The 23,241-nt window shown below is 42.3% G+C and overlaps 1 protein-coding gene across 1 annotated transcript in view; it reads right to left on the bottom strand.

Annotated features, from left to right (window-relative positions):
• LOC128643878 (remodeling and spacing factor 1) overlaps positions 1–22,845 on the bottom strand; it is a gene marked incomplete at both ends in the record, with an annotated part of 79,109 nt that extends 56,264 nt beyond the window's left edge. The window contains 3 exons of the mRNA XM_053696649.1: positions 5,473–7,379; positions 22,296–22,410; positions 22,777–22,845. Of these exons, the coding sequence (XP_053552624.1) occupies positions 5,473–7,379; positions 22,296–22,410; positions 22,777–22,845 (2,091 nt within the window). The remainder of the gene's footprint in view (positions 1–5,472; positions 7,380–22,295; positions 22,411–22,776) is intronic.
• Positions 22,846–23,241: the final 396 nt, after the last annotated feature.

Genomic DNA, 23,241 nt, shown 5'->3' with positions numbered 1-23,241 from the left:
ACCCCAGGACACTCATCTACATGTTTGTAGAAAGCCAAACCAGTACTGAAACGAGAATCAGCAGAGGTAATGGTATATATAAGAGTATATCGTCGATCTGAAAAGGGAGGTAAGAGATGAATCTCTACGACCGATAACAGAGAACCTATGAAATAGACCCCGTAGAAGGAGATCACTGCATTCAAATAGGCAGTACTCTCCTCACATCCCTCTGACATTCACTGCACGCTGAGAGGAAAACCGGGCTCCAACTTGCTGCGGAGCGCATATCAACGTAGAATCTAGCACAAACTTACTTCACCACCTCCATCGGAGGCAAAGTTTGTAAAACTGAATTGTGGGTGTGGTGAGGGGTGTATTTATAGGCATTTTGAGGTTTGGGAAACTTTGCCCCTCCTGGTAGGAATGTATATCCCATACGTCACTAGCTCATGGACTCTTGCTAATTACATGAAAGAAATAGCCTCCGAAGAAGCAAGATTGAAGGCGGATTTCCTAAGTCGTCAGACTTTTCATCCGGGGGAGTGGGAGCTCCATCCGGAGGTATTTGCCCAGCTGACTCAGCTATGGGGCACACCAGAATTGGATCTGATGGCGTCCCGACAGAACGACAAACTTCTGCGTTACAGGTCCAGGTCCCGGGATCCCCAGGCGGGACTGATAGATTCTCTAGCAGTGCCCTGGTCCTTCAATCTGGCTTATGTATTTCCACCGTTTCCACTCCTCCCACCTCTGGTTGCCAGAATCAAGCAAGAGATAGCTTCTGTGATTCTGATAGCGCCTGCGTGGCCACGCAGGACTTTGTATGCAGACCTGGTGGACATGTCATCTGTTTCACCGTGGACTCTGCCAATGAGGTAGGACCTTCTAATCCAAGGTCCGTTCAAGCATCCAAATCTAATTTCTCTGCGTCTGACTGCTTGGAGATTGAATGCCTGATTCTATCAAAGCGTGGTTTCTTTGAGTTGGTCATTGATACCCTGATTAGGGCTAGAAAGCCTGTCACCAGGAAAATCTATCATAAGATTTGGCGCAAATATCTTTGTCTCATGGAGTAAGATTAGGATTCCTAGAATTTTGTCTTTTCTCCAAGGAGGATTGGAGAAGGGGTTATCAGCTAGTTCCTTAAAGGGACAAATATCTGCTTTGTCTATTCTTTTACACAAACGTCTGGCAGATGTCCCAGACGTTCAAGCGTTTAGTCAGGCCTTGGTCAGGATCAAGCCTGTATTTAAACCTGTTGCTCCGCATTGGAGCCTAAACTTGGTTCTTAAAGTTCTTCAAGGGGTTCCGTTTGAACCTATGCATTCCATAGATATTAAGCTTCTATCTTGGAAAGTTTTGTTTTTAGTAGCTATCTCTTCGGCTCGAAGAGTTTCTGAGTTATCTGCTTTACAGTGTGACTCACCTTATCTTATTTTCCATACAGATAAGGTGGTTATACGTATCGAACCTGGATTCCTTCCTAAGGTTGTTTCTAATAGGAATATCAATCAGGAAATTGTTGTTCCTTCGCTGTGTCCTAATCCTTCTTCAAAGAAGGAACGTCTGTTGCACAATCTTGATGTGGTTCGTGCTTTAAAGTTCTACTTACAAGCGACCAAAGATTTCCGTCAAACATCTTCATTGTTTGTTGTCTATTCTGGTAAGCGGAGAGGTCAAAAGGCTACGGCTACCTCTCTTTCTTTTTGGCTGCAAAGCATCATCCGTATGGCTTATGAGACTGCTGGCCAGCAGCCTCCTGAAAGAATTACTGCTCAGTCTACTAGAGCAGTGGCTTCCACATGGGCTTTTAAAAATGAAACTTCTGTTGGAACAGATTTGTAAGGCAGCGACTTGGTCTTCGCTTCATACTTTTTCCAAATTTTACAAATTTGATTCTTTTGCTTCTAGTTCTCTACCCCTGGGATATGGATTCCTGAGAGATGGCAAGAGTGATCCTCCGCCCATCTGATAATTTTGGTTACCTCCATCATCGCTAGAGAACTCCGTGTTCCTCCTTGATGATTGATATAGGCTACAGTTGTGATGTTGTCCGACTGAAATCTGATGAATTTGGCCGCAGCTAGCTGAGGCCACGCCTGAAGCGCATTGAATATCGCTCTCAGTACTAGAATGTTTATCAGGAGGAGAGATTCCTCCTGAGACCATAAGCCCTGTGCTTTCAGGGATTTCCAGACTGCACCCCAGCTGAGCAGGCTAGCATCTGTCGTTACTATGAGCCACTCTGGCCTGCGGAAACATATTCCCTGAGACAGGTGGTCTGGAGACAACCACCAGAGAAGAGAATCTCTGGTCTCTTGGTCCAGATGCAGTTGAGGAGATAAATCTGCATAATCCCCATTCCACTGTTTGAGCATGCATAGTTGCAGTGTCCTGAGGTGTAGGCGGGCATAAGGAACTATGTCCATTGCCGTTACCATAAGTCCGATTACCTCCATACACTGAGCCACTGATGGCCGAGGAATGGAATGAAGAGCTTGGCAAGTGATTAAAAGTTTTGATATTCTGACCTCCGTCAGAAATATTTTCATTTCTACCGAGTCTATCAGAGTCCCTAGGAAGGAAACTCTTGTGAGGGGGACGAGAGAACTCTTTTTTTATGTTCACCTTCCACCCGTGAGATCTCAGAAAAGCCAACACGATGTCCGTGTGAGACTTGGCTAGCTGGAAAGTCGACGCCTGAATTAAGATGTCGTCTATATAAGGCACCACTGCTATACCCCGCAGTCTTAGAACCGCCAAAAGGGACCCTAGCACCTTTGTGAAAATTCTGGGAGCCGTGGCCATCCCGAAGGGAAGGGCCACAAACTGGTTATGCCTGTCCAGGAAGGCGAATCTGAGGAACTGGTCATGATCTCTGTGAATAGGGATGTGTAGATACGCATCCTTTAAGTCCACGGTAGTCATATATTGACCCTCCTGGATCAGAGGAAGAATAGTCCGAATAGTCTCCATCTTGAAATGAATTTGTTTAGAATTTTGAGATCCAAGATTGGTCTGAAAGTTCTCTCTTTTTTGGGAACCACAAACAGGAAGGAGAATATCCCACAAGTATGGATGAATCCGTGGACTCAATACATCTTACAAGAGAAACAGTGACTATCAGGAAGCTTAGCAATCTTTCTTTGAAACAAAACAGAAAGAGCAGAGATTTGTCCCTTCAAGGAACTTGCAGACAAACCTTTCTCCAAACCATCCTGAAGAACTGTAAAATTCTAGGAATTATAAAAGAATACCAGGAGAATTTATGAGAAGAACACCATGAAATATAAGTCTTCTAAACTCGATAATAAAATCTTCCTAGAGACAGATTTACGAACCTGTAACATAGTATCAATCACTGAGTCAGAGAAACCTCTATGACTAAGCGTTCAATTTCCATACCTTCAAATTTAATGATTTGAGATTCTGATGGAAAAACGGCCCTTGAGACAGAAGGTCTGGTCTTAAAGGAAGTGGCCAAGGTTGGCAACTGGACATCCAGACAAGATCTGCATACCCGAACCTGTGAGGCCATGCTGGTGCTACCAGAAACACAATCGATCGTTCCATGATGATCTTGGAAATCACTCTTGGAAGAAGAACTAGAGGCGGGAAGATATAAGCAGGTTGGTAAAACCAAGGAACTGATAACACATCCACCGACTCCACCTGAGAATCCCTGGACCTGGATAGGTACCTGGGAAGTCTCTTGTTTAGATGAAAAGACACATGGATGGAGCGACCACTCCCCCGGATGTATAGTCTAACGGCTGAGATAATCCACTTCCCAATTGTCTACACCTGGGATATGTACCACAGGAATTAGACAGGAGCTGGATTTCACCCAAGAAAGTATCCACAATATTTATTTTATAGCTAGGGGACTGTGAGTCCCACCCTGATGATTGACATCTGAGGAATCAAGAAACTTTTTGGTAAATTGATCCTTTAACCATGTCTTTGAAGAAACAACACTAGTTGATTCATGTGAGATTCAAAAGATTCAAAATTTTAAGATTCAGAACTGGCCTGAATAAATTATTTCTATGGGACAATGAATAGATTTGAATAAAACCACAAACCCTGTCCCTGAACGGAACTGGTATGATCACCCCTGAAAGATCTAGATCTGAAACACTTCAGAAAAACCTGAACCTTCACTGGATTTTCTGGGAAGATTTCTTCCTCAGAGTGATGTGAACCAATACAAACTGCTTTCCCAGAAACAGTGGGATTAGAGAAGCTGCCACTATAAATTAGGCCAATACAGGACTTTGCATAATTTTTTGTCTTACCAGCAGTCTATCACATAAGGCACATGTTGGAACAGGTGTGGTCTCTGTAAAACATATCAGCATAGTACATACAAAGCCCCAGAAGAAAACAATTAGTAAGAGCCAAATCAAAGAATAAGAAACAAACCTTTTAATACATACAATGTCCTGGGCACTAGGCAACTGGGTTTGTGATTCCATCTATACAGCAAAATGAGCCAAAGTCTGGATAATACTGCCTTAATATAAGCAGAGTTTGCAAACTGTAGTGCGGGAGGGATGTAAGGTGAGAGGAAGCTGCAGCCATGCAAATAACAGATGCAGCATACACAAAATCAGCTTACAGAGATGCAGGAAGAAGTGCAGCTTCCCCAGATCATGTCACGCCAGTTTAAAAAGGGATTTGAGCGCGTGCACGCTTCAGCAGGACCCCGGATGTGACCTTCATGATTTCACTACCGGTGACATCATCCAACATGGTGGCGCAATAAAGAGTTTCCCTGAAACAGGAAAATCAGCCTACAGAGGACAAAAAGTAAGATTCTGTACCGCCTGTTGAAGAGGAACATCGGTGTAATTATAAAAATTAACACAAAAGAAAAGAGAGACCCCCCCAATGCTCTGTCCAGCTACGGTTAGAAAAAACAAGGAGTAGGAAGGGTAGGAGAAAGAGGAGTTACCTATAAGCAGGTAAATGGGGGGGGGGGGTTTCATTTCTGTCCACACCATCAGAGAGGGGCTTTATCACCTGGTAAGTGTTATCCATGGAGGAGCCAGGATATTTCATGTCAACTCTGAAATCTGTGGCTTTTCTAATTCTGAGAACTGGAAGTGCACGGTGCTGTTTTCACAAGCCTAAACCTGCTACATTTCAGTCCCTATTTGGCCTCAGAGGTAAGAGATACTGCAAAAGAATACAAGTTTTGCCATCAAAATGACAATGCCAAGCCATATTTTCTCCAGTTACAAATACAGATTGGCTCCTCTCTAAAAAAGGCATACGTTTTCATAAAATTTTCATATTAAGCTGCTACGTTAAAAGTAGTACTGCAATAAATTTATATTTTAGCACAGAGAGGTGAAAATATGAATATTGATGTTGCATCCATAGATTTTATGGGTTCCATAATAAACTTACACAAGCTTTTAATTACATTTTTCTGCGGCTAAACATACTGTATTATCCAGTAACACCATATAAAAATAAACCTACCCTCTTTAACTTGGTGCAAGGGTCCTTTTCAGGTTTTATTTCCTCATCCTTTTCTGGTTTCTGTTCAACAGGTTTTTCCTCCTCATCGCTTTGCTTCTTTTCCGGTTTTTGTTCTCTGATTTCAGCTACCTTAGCAGTGGGACGAGAAATCCTTGGAGATCGACGCAAATTCCGACCTATACTTTCTTCTACCTCAGCTTCTTCGGCTTCTCTAGCCATGGAAGCCAATAGTAATGCTTCGCCCCTCCTCCTCTTGCTGGAGATCCTGATTGTTAGCTTTAGGCCATCCTTCTGTCTCTCAGAAGTCATTTCCTTTCCTTCTGTTTCACTGTTTTCATCTTCTGATATTTGCTTAGATTTAGGTTTACTTTTTAAAACTGGTGTTTTTGCCTCAGATTTGGAGGTCTCCACTACTGTAGTAGGGGTTCCATCAACTTTTCCATCCTCTATCAACTGAGATTCGGTCACCACACTATCTGTACCCACTTCTTTGCTCTCTTTTGAAGTGGATTTATTTTTATGTTTGCTTTTTGATGAATTATTTTTATCAGTTTCTGAAGATTTCTCATTTTCTGCTGCTTCTGCTGCTTCTGTTGTATCACTTTTAATTAGCTCTTTTGAAGATTTTTCTAAGGATGTTGCATTATCTCTCTCTCTGTTTTTTGCAGAATTTTTTCTAGCAGCTTTTCTGGATGGCCGTAATTTTGTGGTTTTTACAGGAACACTTAATTTAGACTGCACTTCAGAATCCTCTTTATCTCCAGTTTGATTTGTAAGATCACTTTTGCATAAATTTTGGTCCTTTTTATTTTCTGAATTACACTCCTCTGTTAAATTTTGTGGGACATCACTTGTTGTGTTGCTTTCGTCTAAACAAACCTTTGCTGTTTTATTGGATAAAGAAGAATCTGTACTACACTTAGTACTACTGTCAACATTATCTGCTTCTTTTTCTATCACCTGTTTGTCTACAATAGAGGGTGAGGCCATTGCTTTTTTCTTAATATCTTCATCGATACTAACGGTTTTCAACAAAGCACCGTCATGCCCTTCTCCTGAAAGTGACTTTTGTTTCAATTTCTCAGCAGATGGAGAAGTGACATCATTTACAAGACTTTTCACTGATAATTCAGACTTATCTGTGCCTAAAGATTTGTTACACTCTATAACATCGCTCAAACTTTTAATAACACCAGTACTTTGTTTCTCGTGTAAAATACCATTTTCCTCCTTCAATGAGCCATCATCTTTTTCTTTTATGTCACTGCTATTTTCCTCCACAAGATCTAACTTTCCTTTGTAGGTTGTTTTTTCATTATTAATTTCACCATTTACGAGTTGCTTCCCTTCTAAAACGAGACTTAAAGCATTTTTAATGTGCTCATCCTCTTTCTTCCCATCTTTTAGCAGAGCTTCCTTGGGTTTGTTCAGCGTTGCTTTAACAGGACTATCGAAATCGTCAGTCAATTTAAGCTCACGTTTTTTCAAAGGTATTTTAGCTTGCTGATCATTTTTTATTTTCTCTGTGTCCTCGGTAGACTTTTCTACAGGATCCTCAGTACGTTTAACAATTACTGATACCTCTGTCCTTTCAGGTTCTCGAGGTGGGGTTACCTGATCACAGCTACCTTTAGAATCTTTTACATCTTTTGGTTTTTCTTTTTCTTCCTTCAACTCTGGTGATAAAGGCTTCACATTTTCTTTAAAGGAGTCACATTCTTCTTTGGCAATTTGATTCTCCTCTGAGGCCGGCTCAGTCTTTATTTCAGAAGCTGTTTTTAAAGGCTCCTCCTCCATTTTAAGGCTGTTGGCTTGGCCCTCATCTTCACAAGTGGTTTTTAATTTTTCCAGTCCATCTTCTCCTTCAGGCTTCTCATCTTTTAAATGACCATTGTCTTTAGCGGTTTCTATTTGTAGACAATAAAAGATAAAAAAAAAAATATGTAAAGGGACACTGTACTTCCTTTAAGCATATAAAAAAAAGCAACAGTTACACATATTGATATTAAAATTTATGTTGAGACCAATACTGGAGAAATTGTTTAGTACTACCTACCAGTCTACACTGATCAGAAAAAAATGATCTGCTTTACTTGTGTAGAGGTATGCTCCTCAGCAAGTGTGGCACCAAACCATCAAAATATAACAGAAATGTAAATAAAAAAAATACAAAATTTAAGCTAACCTGATAAATTTCTTTCTTTCCGGGCATGGAGAGTCCACAAAGTCGTTCCAATTACTAGTGGGATATTAAATTCCTGGCCAGCAGGAGGAGTCAAAGATCACCCCATTAAAGCTGTTAAGTGTAACTTCCCTTACCCATAATCCCCAGTCAGTCAGCCAAAGAAAAATGGAAAAAGAAGAAACACAAGGGTGTAAAGGTGCCTGAGGGTTTACTCAAACAAAAACTGCAGAATTATAATAAATGCCCAGAAATAAAGACATTTATCAGGTAAGCATAAATGGGTTTTTTTCCTATGGCATGGAGAGTTCACAATGTCATTCCAATTACTAGTGGGAACCAATACCCAAGCTAGAGGACACGGAATGAACAGGTAGGGATAACAAGGCAGAAGGACCTAAACAGAAGGCACCACCGATTGAAGAACCTTTCTCCCAAAAGAAGCCTCAGCCGAGGCAAAAGTATCAAATTTGTAGAATTTGGAAAAAGTATGCAAAAAGAGGACCATGTTGCCGCCTTGCAAATCTATTCAACAGAACCTTAGTTTTTGAAAGCCCAAGAAGAGGAGACAGCCCTAGTGGAATGAGCCGTAATTCTCTCAGGAGGCTGCTGTCCAGAAGTCTCATAAGCAAAATGAATCATACTTCTTAACCAGAGGGAGAGAGTAGTAGAAGTGGCCTCCTGACCCTTACGCTTTCCAGAGAAAACAACAAACAGGGCAGAAGATTGCCGAAAATCTTTAGTAGCTTGCAGGTAAAATCTTAGAGCATGCACAACATCCAAGTTATGCAAAAGACGTTCCTTAATAGGAGGAGGATAAGGACAAATAGGAGGAACAACAATTTACTGATTAAGGTTTCGATCCGACACCACCTTAGGGAGAAACCCCAATTTAGAACGAAGGACCACCTTATCTGCATGAAAAATAAGGTACGGGGAATCACACTGCAGAGCTGAAAGCTCAAAAACTCTGCAAGCGGAAGAAATAGCAAGGAGAAACAAAACCTTCCAAGATAACTTTTATATCAACAACATGCATCGGCTCAAATGGAGACTCCAAGGAGGAGCAACAGGTTTAAACACAGGCCTGATTCTGACCAGGGTCTGAACAAAAGCTTGAACATCTGGGAAATCTACCAGACGTTTGTGCAAAGACAGTGCAGAAATCTGACCCTTCAGAGTACTGACTGACACACTTTTCTCCAAGCCATCCTGAAGAAATGATAAAATTCACCCGACTCCAGGAGAAACCTTTAGCTTTGCACCAAAAGAAAAGTAAATCCTGCGAGTAACAGGTTTACGAGCCTGAAGCATAGTATCAATGACTGCCTCAGAAAAACTGCGTCTAGACAGGACTAGGTGTTCAATCTCCAAGCAGTCAGCTTCAGAGAATCTAGATTTGGATGGAGGAATGGACCCTTAATTAGAAGGTCCTTCCTCAGAGGTAACCTCCAAGGTGAAAGATATGACATCTTAACCAGATCCTGCAAGGCCAGGCAGGAGCTATTAGAATCACAGACGCTCTCTCCTGCTTGATACGAGCAATGACTCGTGGAACGAGAGCAAACGGAGGAAACAGGTATGCTAGACCAAAAATCCCAAGGAACCGCTAGGGCATCTATCAGGGCAGCCTGAAAATCTCTTGACCTTGAACCGAACTTTGGAAGCTTGGCATTTTGGTGACATGCCATCAGATCCAACTCCGGAATCCCCCACCAGATGGAGAGCCCACTCCCCGGGATGAAAAGTGTGTCTGCTCAGAAAATCTGCCTCCCAATTGTCCACTCCTGGAATGTGGATGGCAGATAGGAGACAATCGTGAGCTTCCGCCCACTGCAGAATGCGAATAACTTCCTTTATGGCCAAGGAACGTGTTCCTCCCTGGTGGTTGAAGTAAGCCACTGAGGTGATGTTGTCCGACTGGAATCTGATAAACCGGACTAAAGATAGAGGCCAAGCTGTCAAGGCATTGAAGAATGTTTATGGGAAGAGAAGACTTTCAGAGAACCCCAAACATGTGTAGTAACAATTACCTAGGAAGGTTTCAGGAAGCAAATGCCCCAAGACAGATGTTCCTGTGAAATCCCCCAAGAGAGAGAGTCTCTTGTTAGGGGTCCAGATTTATTCTCTCCGATAAATCTGAATGGTATCTGTTCCATTGACTGCGCACGCAAAGCTGCAGCAGTTGCAGATGAACCAAGCAAAAGGAATAATGTCCATGGAAGCCACCATCAGAACAATCACCTCCATGCATTAAGCCACTGATGGACTAATAGCAGACTGGAGAGAAAGGCAAGAAGCAAGAAGTTTGGTTTTCCTGACGTCCGTCAGGAAAATCTTCATGGACAGGGAATCTATGATGGTCCCTAGAAAACACACTCTTGCAGTTGGAACTAGAGAACTTTTTTACAAATTCACCTTCCACCCGTGGGAATGTAGAAAAGTCAACATCTCTGTATGAGATTTTGCTAGTTGAAAAGATGACGCCTGAACCAAGATGTCGTCTAGAGATAAGGCGCCACCGCAATTACCTGGGATCTGATCACTGCCAATAGAGCTCCGAGAACTTTTGAGAATATTCTGGGAGCTGTGGCAAGACCAAACTGAAGAGCAATAAACTGGAAATGCTTGTCCAGAAAGGCAAACCTTAGAAACTGGTGTTGATCCCTGTGAAAGAGTGTGTAAATATGTGTCCTCCAGGTCTATGGTCGTCATGAACTGACCTGCATGAACCAATGGAAGAATGGAAGGAATAGTTTCCATCTTGAAGGACAGAACCCTGAGGAATTTGTTGAGACACTTTAGATCTAGGATGGGAAGTAAAGTTCCGTCCTTTTTGGGAACCACAAAAAGATTTGAATAGAATCCTAGACCTTGTTCCTCTAGAGGGACTGGTACAATAACTCCCAGGGATGATAGGTCCTCTATGCTATTTAACAAGGCCTCCCTTTTTACCTGGTTTGCGGATAGTCTTGACTTGGAGGGCAAGACTTGAATCCTATTTTGTAATCCTTGGATACTATGTCCACAGCCCACGGATCTGGGATATCGTGTATCCAAGCCTGACGAAAAAAGAAAGCCTGCCCCCCACCTGATCCAAAATCGGATTGGGGCGGACCCTTCATGCTGATTTAGAGTCAGCGGAAGGCTTCTTGTTTTGCTTTCCCTTATTCCAAAACTGGCTGGATTTCCAAGTGGACCTGGATTGGTCTTGTTTGGAAGAAGAGGACGAAGACTTCTGTCCTTTAAAGTTGCGAAAGGAATGAAAATTAGAAGACTGTCGACCCTTAGGTCTATATGATTTCCGCCAGACCAGGACCAAGAGAGTTTTACCCTTATAAGGTAAATCCAAAAGCTTGGTCTTTAAAGATACATCAGCTGACATGGATTTTAACCAGAGCTCTGCAAGCTAGAACAGTGAAGCTAGATATCCTCTACCGTAGTCTCTTCCAATATCAGATCAGACAGGGCATTGAACCAATAAGATGCTGCTCCAGCAACCGTGGCAAAACTTGCTGCAGGTTGCCTTTGTAATCCTTGATAGATGTACATCTTTTTAAGTTCTTCGTACTAAGTTAGGTTTCCTTCCTAAAGTTATTATTTCGGACAGGAATATTAATCAGGGGATCGTTGTTCCTTCCCTGTGTTCTAATCCTCCTCCTCCTAAGGAGCGTTTGCCGCACAACTTGGATGATGTGCGTGTGCTGAAATTCTATTTGCAGGCGACTAAGTCCTTTCGTCAGTCTTCTCTTTCTCTTTGGCTGAAGAGTATTATTTGTCTGGCTTATTGAGACTGCTGGACAGCAACCTCCTGAGAGAATCACAGCTCATTCCACGATGTCTGTTTCTTCTTCCTGGGCTTTCAAAAATGAAGCTTCTGTAGTACAGATTTGCACGGCTACAACTTGGTATTCTCTGCATACTTTTTCAAAATTTTATAAATTTGATGCTTTCGCTTCGGGTGAGGCTTCTTTTGGGAGAAAGGTTCTTCAAGCTGTGGTGCCTTCTGTTTAGCCAGAAGAGCATTGAAGATTAGCCTCAGCTCTGTTTATGGGAAGAACTCACTCCTCCCGAGTCCATAGACCCTGAGCCTTCAACGAGCACCAGACTGCTCCCCATCCCAGCAGGCTGGCATCCATGGTCACAATTACCCAGGTAGGTCTGCGGAATCCTGAGACCACCACCACCACAGAAGAGAATCTCTTGTCGCCTGATCCAGATCTATTCGAGGAGACAGATCCGTATAGTCCCCATTCCATTGTCTTATCATGCACAACTGCAGAGCCCTTAGATGGAACCGAGCAAACGGGATGATGTCCATGGAAGCTACTATCAGACCTATTAACGCCCTGTATTGAGCCACTGACGGTCGATGGGAGGACTGAAGGGCGCGACAAGTGTCGAAAATATTGGATTTTTTGACCTGTCAGAAAAATCTTCATTGATAGGAAATCTATTATGGTCCCCAAGAACACTACCCTTGTAGCTGGAATCAAGGAACTTTTTCCCAGATTCATCTTCCATCCGTGGGAGCGAAGAAAAGACAAGGTCTCCATGTGAGAGTTTGCTTGTTGAAAAGACGGTGCCTGAAACTGAATGTCGTCCAGATAGGGCGCCACTGCAATGCCCCGAGAGCGGATCACTGACAATAGAGCCCCCAGAAGCTTTGAGAAGATTCTGGGAGCTGTGGCAAGACCAAATGGAAGAGCCACAAACAAAGTGATTGTCCAAGAAGGCTAACCTCAGAAACCTGTGATGATCCTTCTGAATAGGAACATGAAGGTACGCATCCTTTAGGTCTATGGTTGTCATGAACTGACCCTCTTGGACCAAGGGAAGAATGGAACGTATAGTTTCCATCTTAAAAGACGGAACTCTGAGGAACGTGTTTAGACATTTCAGATATAAAATTGGTCTGAAAGTTCCCTCTTTTTTGGGAACCACAAACAGAAGAATGTGGCAAGGTATACAGTCCATTACTGACTATAAAACCACAAGCACAGTCCCCATAATTAATGATGCTTCCTTTCCTGACGAACTTAACTATTTCTATGCCCGATTTGACCGTGAAAACAAAGAATCAATTACTAAACTTATGCATCCACCAGATGAACTACCCCTGAGTTTTTCCGTTGCTGAAGTGTATCGGATCCTCTCCAAGGTGGATGTATATAAAGCGGCCGGTCCTGATGATATTCCTTGACATGTGTTAAGATCCTGTGCTGGAGTATTGGCTACAGTAATTACTGATATTTTTAATTTGTCTCTGGCTCAAACAACTGTTCCTACATGCTTTAAGGAAACCACCATCATTCCTGTGCCTAAACAATCAACAGCAGCCTGTCTTAATGACTTTCGCCCCATTGCACTCACTTCAGCCTTTATGAAATGTTTCGAGAGGCTGGTCATGGCCTATCTTAAAACTTGCCTACCACCTGCATTGGATCCTAACCAATATGCGTATCGCCAAAATAGGTCAACAGAAGATGCTATCTCGTCAGCTCTGCATTTTGCCCTCACTCACTTAGATCACAATAACACCTATGTTAGAATGTTGTTTATTGATTTTAGTTCGGCATTTAACACAGTTGTTCCTATTAAGCTGGTTGCCAAACTCCATGATCTTGGCATAAATACTTTATTATGCAACTGGATTCTGGACTTCTTGAAAAACAGACCGCAATTGGTAAAAATTGGTAATCACACCTCATCTACTCTGACCCTTAATACTGGTGTTCCACAAGGGTGTGTATTGAGTCCACTGCTATATTCTCTTTTTACCCATGACTGTTTGCCTAAGTATGTATCCAATAGTATTATCAAGTTTGCTGATGACACCACTGTGATAGGCCAGATCAGTAACAACGATGAATCAGCTTATAGAGAAGAAATAAGGCAACTGGCTATTTGGTGTGCTGAGAACAACCTGGACCTAAACACTAAAAAAACTAAAGAAATTATTATTGATTTTAGGAAATCTAATCGATGTCTACAATTGCCCATTCATATAAATGGAACTGAGGTTGAACGTGTACCAAGTTTCAAGTTTCTGGGCACACACATCTCTGAGGATTTGACTTGGTCTTTGAACACCTCAACTTTAGTGAAAAAAGCACAACAACGTCTCTATTTTTTAAGAACACTGAAAAAAGTTAATTTATCTACTCAGATTTTAATTAATTTTTATCGCTGTACTATTGAGAGTATTCTCACCAACTGTATTACAGTATGGTATGGAAACTGTACTAATTCTGATCGCAAAGCTCTGCAACGGGTTGTTAAAACCGCCCAGTATATCATAGGTGCTCAGTTACCTACCATTGAAGATCTTCAAAGCAGACTTAGTCTTTTAAAGGCCTATCGAATTATTCATGATCCCTTCCATGTTAGCAACAGACTATTTGCCCTTTTACCATCTGGGAGACGTTATAGAAGCTTAAAAGGGAAAACTGCTAGATTACGGAATAGTTTTTTCCCAAGAGCCATTACTCTGCTAAATAATAATTTTTAAAAATCTCTCTTATGCTCATAGCCTTTTTTAATTTTTTATCCTTCTGATGATTAGATATTTTTATTATATTGAAGAAAGTGCTAAATTAATGGTTTTAATTTAATTTATTGATTATCCTGTTAATGGTTTTTTTTCACCTCACTTTATATTCACATAACACATATAATATATAAATACACATATGATTCATATAAAACACTCATGATTCACATCACATATATAATGCAAATGTACACATGTGTGCAAGATGACTAATTTATTATTATATTTTTTTTACACATATATATATACTTTTTTGTATGGAACTGATTTTTTTTGCACTTGCACTTTATTACACTTACATTGTACTTACTTTTGTGGTATAGAAATTGTTCTGCACAAGTCACTTGAATTTTTTGCTATCTATTAGTTTTTACCATTATAGTGCTATCTGTGTATAGGATTGGTTAGATTTTCAAATATAATTTTGTTGTCTCTGTTTTCCTACTTTGTACAATGACAATAAAACAAATCTAATCTAATCTAATCTAATTGGAGTAGAATCCCAGACCCTGTTCCTGTGTTGGAAATGGAACTATCACTCCCAAGGCAGACAGTTTAAGAACGCCTCTCTCTTTATCTGGTCTACAGATAATCTTGAGAGGAGGAACCTGCCTCTGGGAGGAAAAGTCTTGAACTCCAATTTGTACCCCTGGGATACCATGTCCACCGCCCAAGGATCTGGAAGGAGGGGAGGGTTTACCTCTGAAGTTATGAAAGAAACAAAAATTATTCTGACGACCCTTCTATTCCTCTTATCTTGGGGGGAGGAAAGATCCCTTTCCTTCTGTAATATCGGAAATTATTTCAGCCAAACCAGGCCCAAACAAGGTCTTACCCTTGTAAGAGATCGCCAAGAGCTTCGACTTAGAAGAAACATCTGCAGACCAGGATTTCAGCCATAAGGCTCTGCGAGCTAGTACAGCAAAACCAGACATCTTTGCTCCTAACTTAATGACTTGTAAGAAAGCATCAGTGATAAAGGAATTGACTAACTTATCGTGTCCTGGATCTCCTCCAGAGGAGTATCTGTCTGAAAAGAATCAGACAACGCATCAAACCAGTAGGCTGCCACACTGGTGACAGTGGCAATACCCAGGCTGCCATTGGAGACCCTGGTGAAAACACATCTTTAGTAATGCCTCCAATTTCTTATCCATTTTATCCTTAAAAGAACAGCTATCCTCTATGGGAATAGTGGTTCTCTTGGCCAAAGTGGAGATCACTCGTTCCACCTTAGGAACCGTCTGCCACGACTCCTTAATGGAGTCAGCTATTGGGAACATTTTCTTGAAAATTGGAGATGGAGAAAACGGAATTCCAGGTCTCTCCCACTCCGTGCAAAAATATCTGTAGCACGGTCTGGTACAGGAAATACTTCCACCACGGAGGGAACATCAAAGTACTTGTTCAGCTTATTAGACTTCTTAGGGTTGACTTAGACAGTCGTATCGGAGTCGACCAAGGTAGCCAAAACATCCTTAAGTAACAGGCGGAGGTGTTCCAGCTTAAATCTGAAAGATACAACTTCAGCATCAGAAGAAGGAATTATACTGTCAGAATCTGAGAGTTCACCCTCAGACGCTACCGAAGTATCTTCGTCCTCAGACTTCTGAGAAGAAGCACCTTGAGAAGCCACAACTGGATCAGAAACCTTACTAATTCTTTAAATTTCCTTTTGTGCTTTCCCTGCAGCATGGGAAAAGCAGACGACGACTCAGATACTGCAGAGCATACCCGAGTAGCAATATGTTGCAAATAAACTGCTATCGGAGTGTGAGTGGAAACGCAGGGCACTGCATGTGTAGATGGAAACGATTGAGACGCTTGAGGAGAAAGCTGCGGCATATCTGATACAGGAGACACCTGAACAGCATGCGCCTTTGCTAATGATGGCTCAGAATCAAAAACAAGTCTATTACTATAACTTAAGGTTCTTTCAATACATGAAGAACAAGAAGGTACTGGGGGTTCCATCTGAGCATCAAAAACAGAATTTATGCTTACCTGATAAATTACTTTCTCCAACGGTGTGTCCGGTCCACGGCGTCATCCTTACTTGTGGGATATTCTCTTCCCCAACAGGAAATGGCAAAGCTGGTCACATGATCCCTCCTAGGCTCCGCCTACCCCAGTCATTCGACCGACGTAAAGGAGGAATATGCATAGGAGAAATCATATGATACCGTGGTGACTGTAGTTAGAGAAAATAATTCATCAGACCTGATTAAAAAAACCAGGGCGGGCCGTGGACCGGACACACCGTTGGAGAAAGTAATTTATCAGGTAAGCATAAATTCTGTTTTCTCCAACATAGGTGTGTCCGGTCCACGGCGTCATCCTTACTTGTGGGAACCAATACCAAAGCTTTAGGACACGGATGATGGGAGGGAGCAAATCAGGTCACCTAGATGGAAGGCACCACGGCTTGCAAAACCTTTCTCCCAAAAATAGCCTCAGAAGAAGCAAAAGTATCAAATTTGTAAAATTTGGTAAAAGTGTGCAGTGAAGACCAAGTCGCTGCCTTACATATCTGATCAACAGAAGCCTCGTTCTTGAAGGCCCATGTGGAAGCCACAGCCCTAGTGGAGTGAGCTGTGATTCTTTCAGGAGGCTGCCGTCCGGCAGTCTCATAAGCCAAACGGATGATACTTTTAAGCCAAAAAGAGAGAGAGGTAGAAGTTGCTTTTTGACCTCTCCTTTTACCAGAATAAACAACAAACAAAGAAGATGTTTGTCTGAAATTCTTTGTAGCCTCTAAATAGAATTTTAGAGCACGAACTACATCCAAATTGTGTAACAAACGTTCCTTCTTTGAAACTGGACTCGGACACAAAGAAGGCACAACTATCTCCTGGTTAATGTTTTTGTTAGAAACAACTTTCGGAAGAAAACCAGGTTTAGTACGCAAAACCACCTTATCTGCATGGAACACCAGATAAGGAGGAGAACACTGCAGAGCAGATAACTCTGAAACTCTTCTAGCAGAAGAAATTGCAACCAAAAACAAAACTTTCCAAGATAGAAACTTAATATCTACGGAATGTAAGGGTTCAAACGGAACCCCTTGAAGAACTAAAAGAACTAAATTGAGACTCCAAGGAGGAGTCAAAGGTTTGTAAACAGGCTTGATTCTAACCAGAGCCTGAACAAAAGCTTGAACATCTGGCACAGCTGCCAGTTTTTTGTGAAGTAAAACAGATAAAGCAGAAATCTGTCCCTTCAAAGAACTTGCAGATAATCCTTTCTCCAAACCCTCCTGTAGAAAGGATAGAATCTTCGGAATTTTTATCTTGTTCCATGGGAATCCTTTCGATTCACACCAACAAATATACTTTTTCCATATTTTATGGTAAATTTTCCTAGTTACAGGCTTTCTAGCCTGAACAAGAGTATCAATGACAGAATCTGAAAACCCACGCTTTGATAAAATCAAGCGTTCAATCTCCAAGCAGTCAGTTGGAGTGAAGCCAGATTCGGATGTTCGAATGGACCTTGAACAAGAAGGTCCTGTCTCAAAGGTAGCTTCCATGGTGGAGCCGATGACATATTCACCAGGTCTGCATACCAAGTTCTGCGTGGCCACGCAGGAGCTATCAAGATCACCGAAGCCCTCTCCTGATTGATCCTGGCTACCAGCCTGGGAATGAGAGGGAACGGTGGGAATACATAAGCTAGGTTGAAGGTCCAAGGCGCTATCAGTGCATCTACTAGAGTCGCCCTGGGATCCCTGGATCTGGACCCGTAGCAAGGAACCTTGAAGTTCTGACGAGACGCCATCAGGTCCATGTCTGGAATGCCCCATAATTGAGTTATTTGGGCAAAGATTTCCGGATGGAGTTCCCACTCCCCCGGATGGAAAGTCTGACGACTCAGAAAATCCGTTTCCCAATTTTCCACTCCTGGGATGTGGATTGCAGACAAGTGGCAGGAGTGATTCTCCACCCATTGAATTATTTTGGTCACTTCCTCCATCGCCAGGGAACTCCTTGTTCCCCCCTGATGGTTGATATATGCAACAGTCGTCATGTTGTCTGATTGAAACCTTATGAATTTGGCCTTTGCTAGTTGAGGCCAAGCTTTGAGAGCATTGAATATCGCTCGCAGTTCCAGAATGTTTATCGGGAGAAGAGATTCTTCCCGGGACCATAGCCCCTGAGCTTTCAGGGGTTCCCAGACCGCGCCCCAGCCCACCAGACTGGCGTCGGTCGTGACAATGACCCACTCTGGTCTGCGGAAGCTCATTCCCTGTGACAGGTTGTCCAGGTTCAGCCACCAACGGAGTGAATCTCTGGTTCTTTGATCTACTTGGATCGTCGGAGACAAGTCTGTATAATCCCCATTCCACTGTCTGAGCATGCACAGTTGTAATGGTCTTAGATGAATTCGTGCAAAAGGAACTATGTCCATTGCCGCAACCATCAAACCTATTACTTCCATGCACTGCGCTATGGAAGGAAGAAGAACAGAATGAAGTACTTGACAAGAGCTTAGAAGTTTTGATTTTCTGGCCTCTGTCAGAAAAATCTTCATTTCTAAGGAGTCTATTATTGTTCCCAAGAAGGGAACACTTGTTGACGGGGACAGAGAACTTTTTTCTATGTTCACTTTCCACCCGTGAGATCTGAGAAAGGCTAGGACAATGTCCGTATGAGCCTTTGCTTTTGACAGAGACGACGCTTGAATCAGTATGTCGTCCAAGTAAGGTACTACTGCAATGCCCCTTGGTCTTAGCACCGCTAGAAGGGACCCTAGTACCTTTGTGAAAATCCTTGAAGCAGTGGCTAATCCGAATGGAAGTGCCACAAACTGGTAATGCTTGTCCAGAAAGGCGAACCTTAGGAACCGATGATGTTCCTTGTGGATAGGAATATGTAGATACGCATCCTTTAAATCCACCGTGGTCATGAATTGACCTTCCTCGATGGTAGGAAGAATTGTTCGAATGGTTTCCATCTTGAACGATGGAACCCTGAGAAATTTGTTTAGAATCTTGAGATCTAAAATTGGTCTGAATGTTCCTTCTTTTTTGGGAACTATGAACAGATTGGAGTAAAACCCCATCCCTTGTTCTCCTAATGGAACAGGATGAATCACTCCCATTCTTAACAGGTCTTCTACACAATGTAAGAATGCCTGTCTTTTTATTTGGTTTGAAGACAATTGAGACCTGTGGAACCTCCCCCTTGGGGGTAGTTCCTTGAATTCCAGGAGATAACCTTGAGAAACTATTTCTAGCGCCCAAGGATCCTGAACATCTCTTGCCCAAGCCTGAGCAAAGAGAGAGAGTCTGCCCCCCACCAGATCCGGTCCCGGATCGGGGGCCAACACTTCATGCTGTTTTAGTAGCAGTGGCAGGTTTCTTGGCCTGCTTACCCTTGTTCCAGCCTTGCATCGGTCTCCAGGCTGGTTTGGTTTGAGAACTATTACCCTCTTGCTTAGAGGGTGTAGAATTTGAGGCTGGTCCGTTTCTGCGAAAGGGACGAAAATTTGGCTTATTTTTAGCCTTAAAAGACCTATCCTGAGGAAGGGCGTGGCCCTTTCCCCCAGTGATGTCTGAAATAATCTCTTTCAAGTCAGGGCCAAACAGCGTTTTACCTTTGAAAGGGATGTTAAGCAATTTGTTCTTGGAGGACACATCCGCTGACCAAGACTTTAGCCAAAGCGCTCTGCGCGCCACAATAGCAAAACCTGAATTTTTCGCCGCTAATCTAGCTAATTGCAAAGTGGCGTCTAAGATAAAAGAGTTAGCCAATTTAAGTGCTTGAACACTGTCCATAACCTCCTCATACGAAGAGTCTTTATTGAGCGACTTTTCTAGTTCTTCGAACCAGAAACACGCTGCTGTAGTGACAGGAACAATGCATGAAATTGGTTGTAGAAGGTAACCTTGCTGAACAAACATCTTTTTAAGCAAACCCTCTAATTTTTTATCCATAGGATCTTTGAAAGCACAACTATATTCTATAGGGATAGTAGTGCGTTTGTTTAGAGTAGAAACCGCCCCCTCGACCTTGGGGACTGTCTGCCATAAGTCCTTTCTGGGGTCGACCATAGGAAATAATTTTTTAAATATAGGGGGAGGAACAAAAGGTATGCCGGGCCTATCCCATTCTTTATTTACAATGTCCGCCACCCGCTTGGGTATAGGAAAAGCATCGGGGGGCACCGGGACCTCTAGGAACTTGTCCATCTTACATAATTTCTCTGGAATTACCAAATTGTCACAATCATCCAGAGTAGATAACACCTCCTTAAGCAGAGCGCGGAGATGTTCCAATTTAAATTTAAAAATAATAACATCAGGTTCAGCTTGTTGAGAAATTTTTCCTGAATCTGAAATTTCTCCCTCAGACAAAACCTCCCTGGCCCCCTCAGATTGGTGTGAGGGTATGTCAGAACCATTATCATCAGCGTCCTCATGCTCTTCAGTATCTAAAACAGAGCAATCGCGCTTTCTCTGATAAGTAGGCATTTTGGACAAAATGTTTTTAATAGAATTATCCATTACAGCCGTTAATTGTTGCATAGTAAGAAGGATTGGCGCACTAGATGTACTAGGGGCCTCTTGTGTGGGCAAGACTGGTGTAGACACAGAAGGGGATGATGCAGTACCATGCTTACTCCCCTCGCTTGAGGAATCATTTTGGGCAATATCATTATCAGTGGCATCATTGTCCCTACTTTGTCTGGACACTATGTCACATTCATCACATATATTTAAATGGGGAGGAACCTTGGCTTCCAAACATACAGAACATCGTCTATCTGATGGTTCAGACATGTTAACAGGCATAAACTTGATAACAAAGCACAAAAAACGTTTAAAAATAAAACCGTTACTGTCACTTTAAATTTTAAACTGAACACACTTTATTACTGAAAATGAAAAAGTATGAAGGAATTGTTCAAAATTCACCAAAATTTCACCAGTGTCTTAAAGTCTTAAAAGTATTGCACACCAAATTTGAAAGCTTTAACTCTTAAAATAACGGAACCGGAGCCGTTTTTACATTTAACCCCTATACAGTCCCTGGTATCTGCTTTGCTGAGACCCAACCAAGCCCAGAGGGGAATACGATACCAAATGACGCCTTCAATAAGCTTTTTCAGTGGTTCTTAGCTCCTCACACATGCATCTGCATGCCTTGCTTTCCAAAAACAACTGCGCATTAGTGGCGCGAAAATGAGGCTCTGCCTATGACTAGAAAAGGCCCCCAGTGAAAAAGGTGTCCAATACAGTGCCTGCCGTTTTTTTTTAATACATCCCCAAGATTAACATCCATTAAATATACTTATAAAGTAATCGTTTTAGCCCAGAAAAATGTCTACCAGTCTTTAAAGCCCTTGTGAAGCCCTTTATTCTTATACTAAACTAAGAAAATGGCTTACTGGTTCCCATAGGGAAAATGACAGCTTCCAGCATTACCAAGTCTTGTTAGAAATGTGTCATACCTCAAGCAGCAAAAGTCTGCCCACTGTTTCCCCCAACTGAAGTTAATTCATCTCAACAGTCCTGTGTGGAAACAGCCATCGATTTTAGTAACGGTTGCTAAAATCATTTTCCTCTTACAAACAGAAATCTTCATCTCTTTTCTGTTTCAGAGTAAATAGTACATACCAGCACTATTTTAAAATAACAAACTCTTGATTGAAGAATAAAACTACATTTAAACACCAAAAAACTCTTAGCCATCTCCGTGGAGATGTTGCCTGTGCAACGGCAAAGAGAATGACTGGGGTAGGCGGAGCCTAGGAGGGATCATGTGACCAGCTTTGCTGGGCTCTTTGCCATTTCCTGTTGGGGAAGAGAATATCCCACAAGTAAGGATGACGCCGTGGACCGGACACACCTATGTTGGAGAAACATAGGTTACAAGTAACATTCTGCAAGGCCTCTTGATCCATCTTTACCCACAAGAAGGACAATGAAAAGAAAAACAACAATAAAAGGGTTTTTTTTTTTTTTAATAATTACAACAGAAAAAGACGTTGCTGTTCCTTTAAATATATCTTTTGCAAAAACTGAATGGAACAGCAACCAACCCCAGGCAACCCTCTACACCTCAGCTCTTTTGCTGAGGTACCTACCTGTTCTGCTGACTGCAGCCAAAATTATAAGAGACGACCGACTTTTACGCCGGACATCAAAGTACTTGTGAATAACGGCAATCAGCAAGAGGCTTCCTGCACAGCAGAGCCGCCGCTATAACGAAGTGAAAAATTGTGTGAAACTACACTGCCGCCTCAGAAACGGAACCGCCTTCTCATCAGGGGCGGTCTCGGCAGTCGAGAAGGCCAAGTAATAAAATAAAATTAAACGCATGGCCGTGCATAGTCAACAGCAAATTTATCCCCAATCTCAAACAGTCTTAGTCCGGAACTAAACCGGAGCTAAAGACAGACTGAGCCACCAATAAAGTATACAAACTCCTCTTGTCTACAGTGCCTGCTAGCTGCCATGTAATTAACCCTATACAGAGTCAAATTCTATTAGGTCCCCCTGCAGCCTTTAGGTTGTATAAGTGCCAGATTTTCCCTCATCAAAAAGAAAAATATTATAGGCACTTACCTTAATGTTCATCTGTCCAGCAGCAGGACAGCTCACCTGATTTGAGAGGGTGCCATCCCTTACATGGACCTGTGGGAGAAAAAAAGACTGAGTAAGCTTACTCAGGCTATCTAAATAGGGCAGCAAAACTGTTTGGGAAAACGCAGTGGGGATGGTACCCCACAAGTTCCCAATTGCTTAAAAGCCACCACTGTCCTACTGAAGAGACTGACGTGGGCTAAAGCTAGACCCCAGGAAAGATCAGAGCAAACCTACTCTGCTTTAAAATAATAAAATCTTGATTGTAGTATCAGACACCGAAACTTCACCTCCTTGCACCACAGGCAAAGAGAATGACTGGGGTTTGGGGGAAGTGAGGTGATACTTAACAAATTTGCAGTGGTGCTCTTTGCCTCCTCCTGCTGTGTCATTAGAAAGAAATATCTTCCTTTTTTACATAGAGATGCTCAGGTGATATTTTCCTGT

Source organism: Bombina bombina, unplaced genomic scaffold (genome assembly GCF_027579735.1).
Source record: "Bombina bombina isolate aBomBom1 unplaced genomic scaffold, aBomBom1.pri scaffold_1069, whole genome shotgun sequence".
NCBI classification, from domain to species: Eukaryota; Metazoa; Chordata; class Amphibia; order Anura; family Bombinatoridae; genus Bombina; species Bombina bombina.
This window is presented reverse-complemented; position numbering and strand designations above follow the sequence as displayed.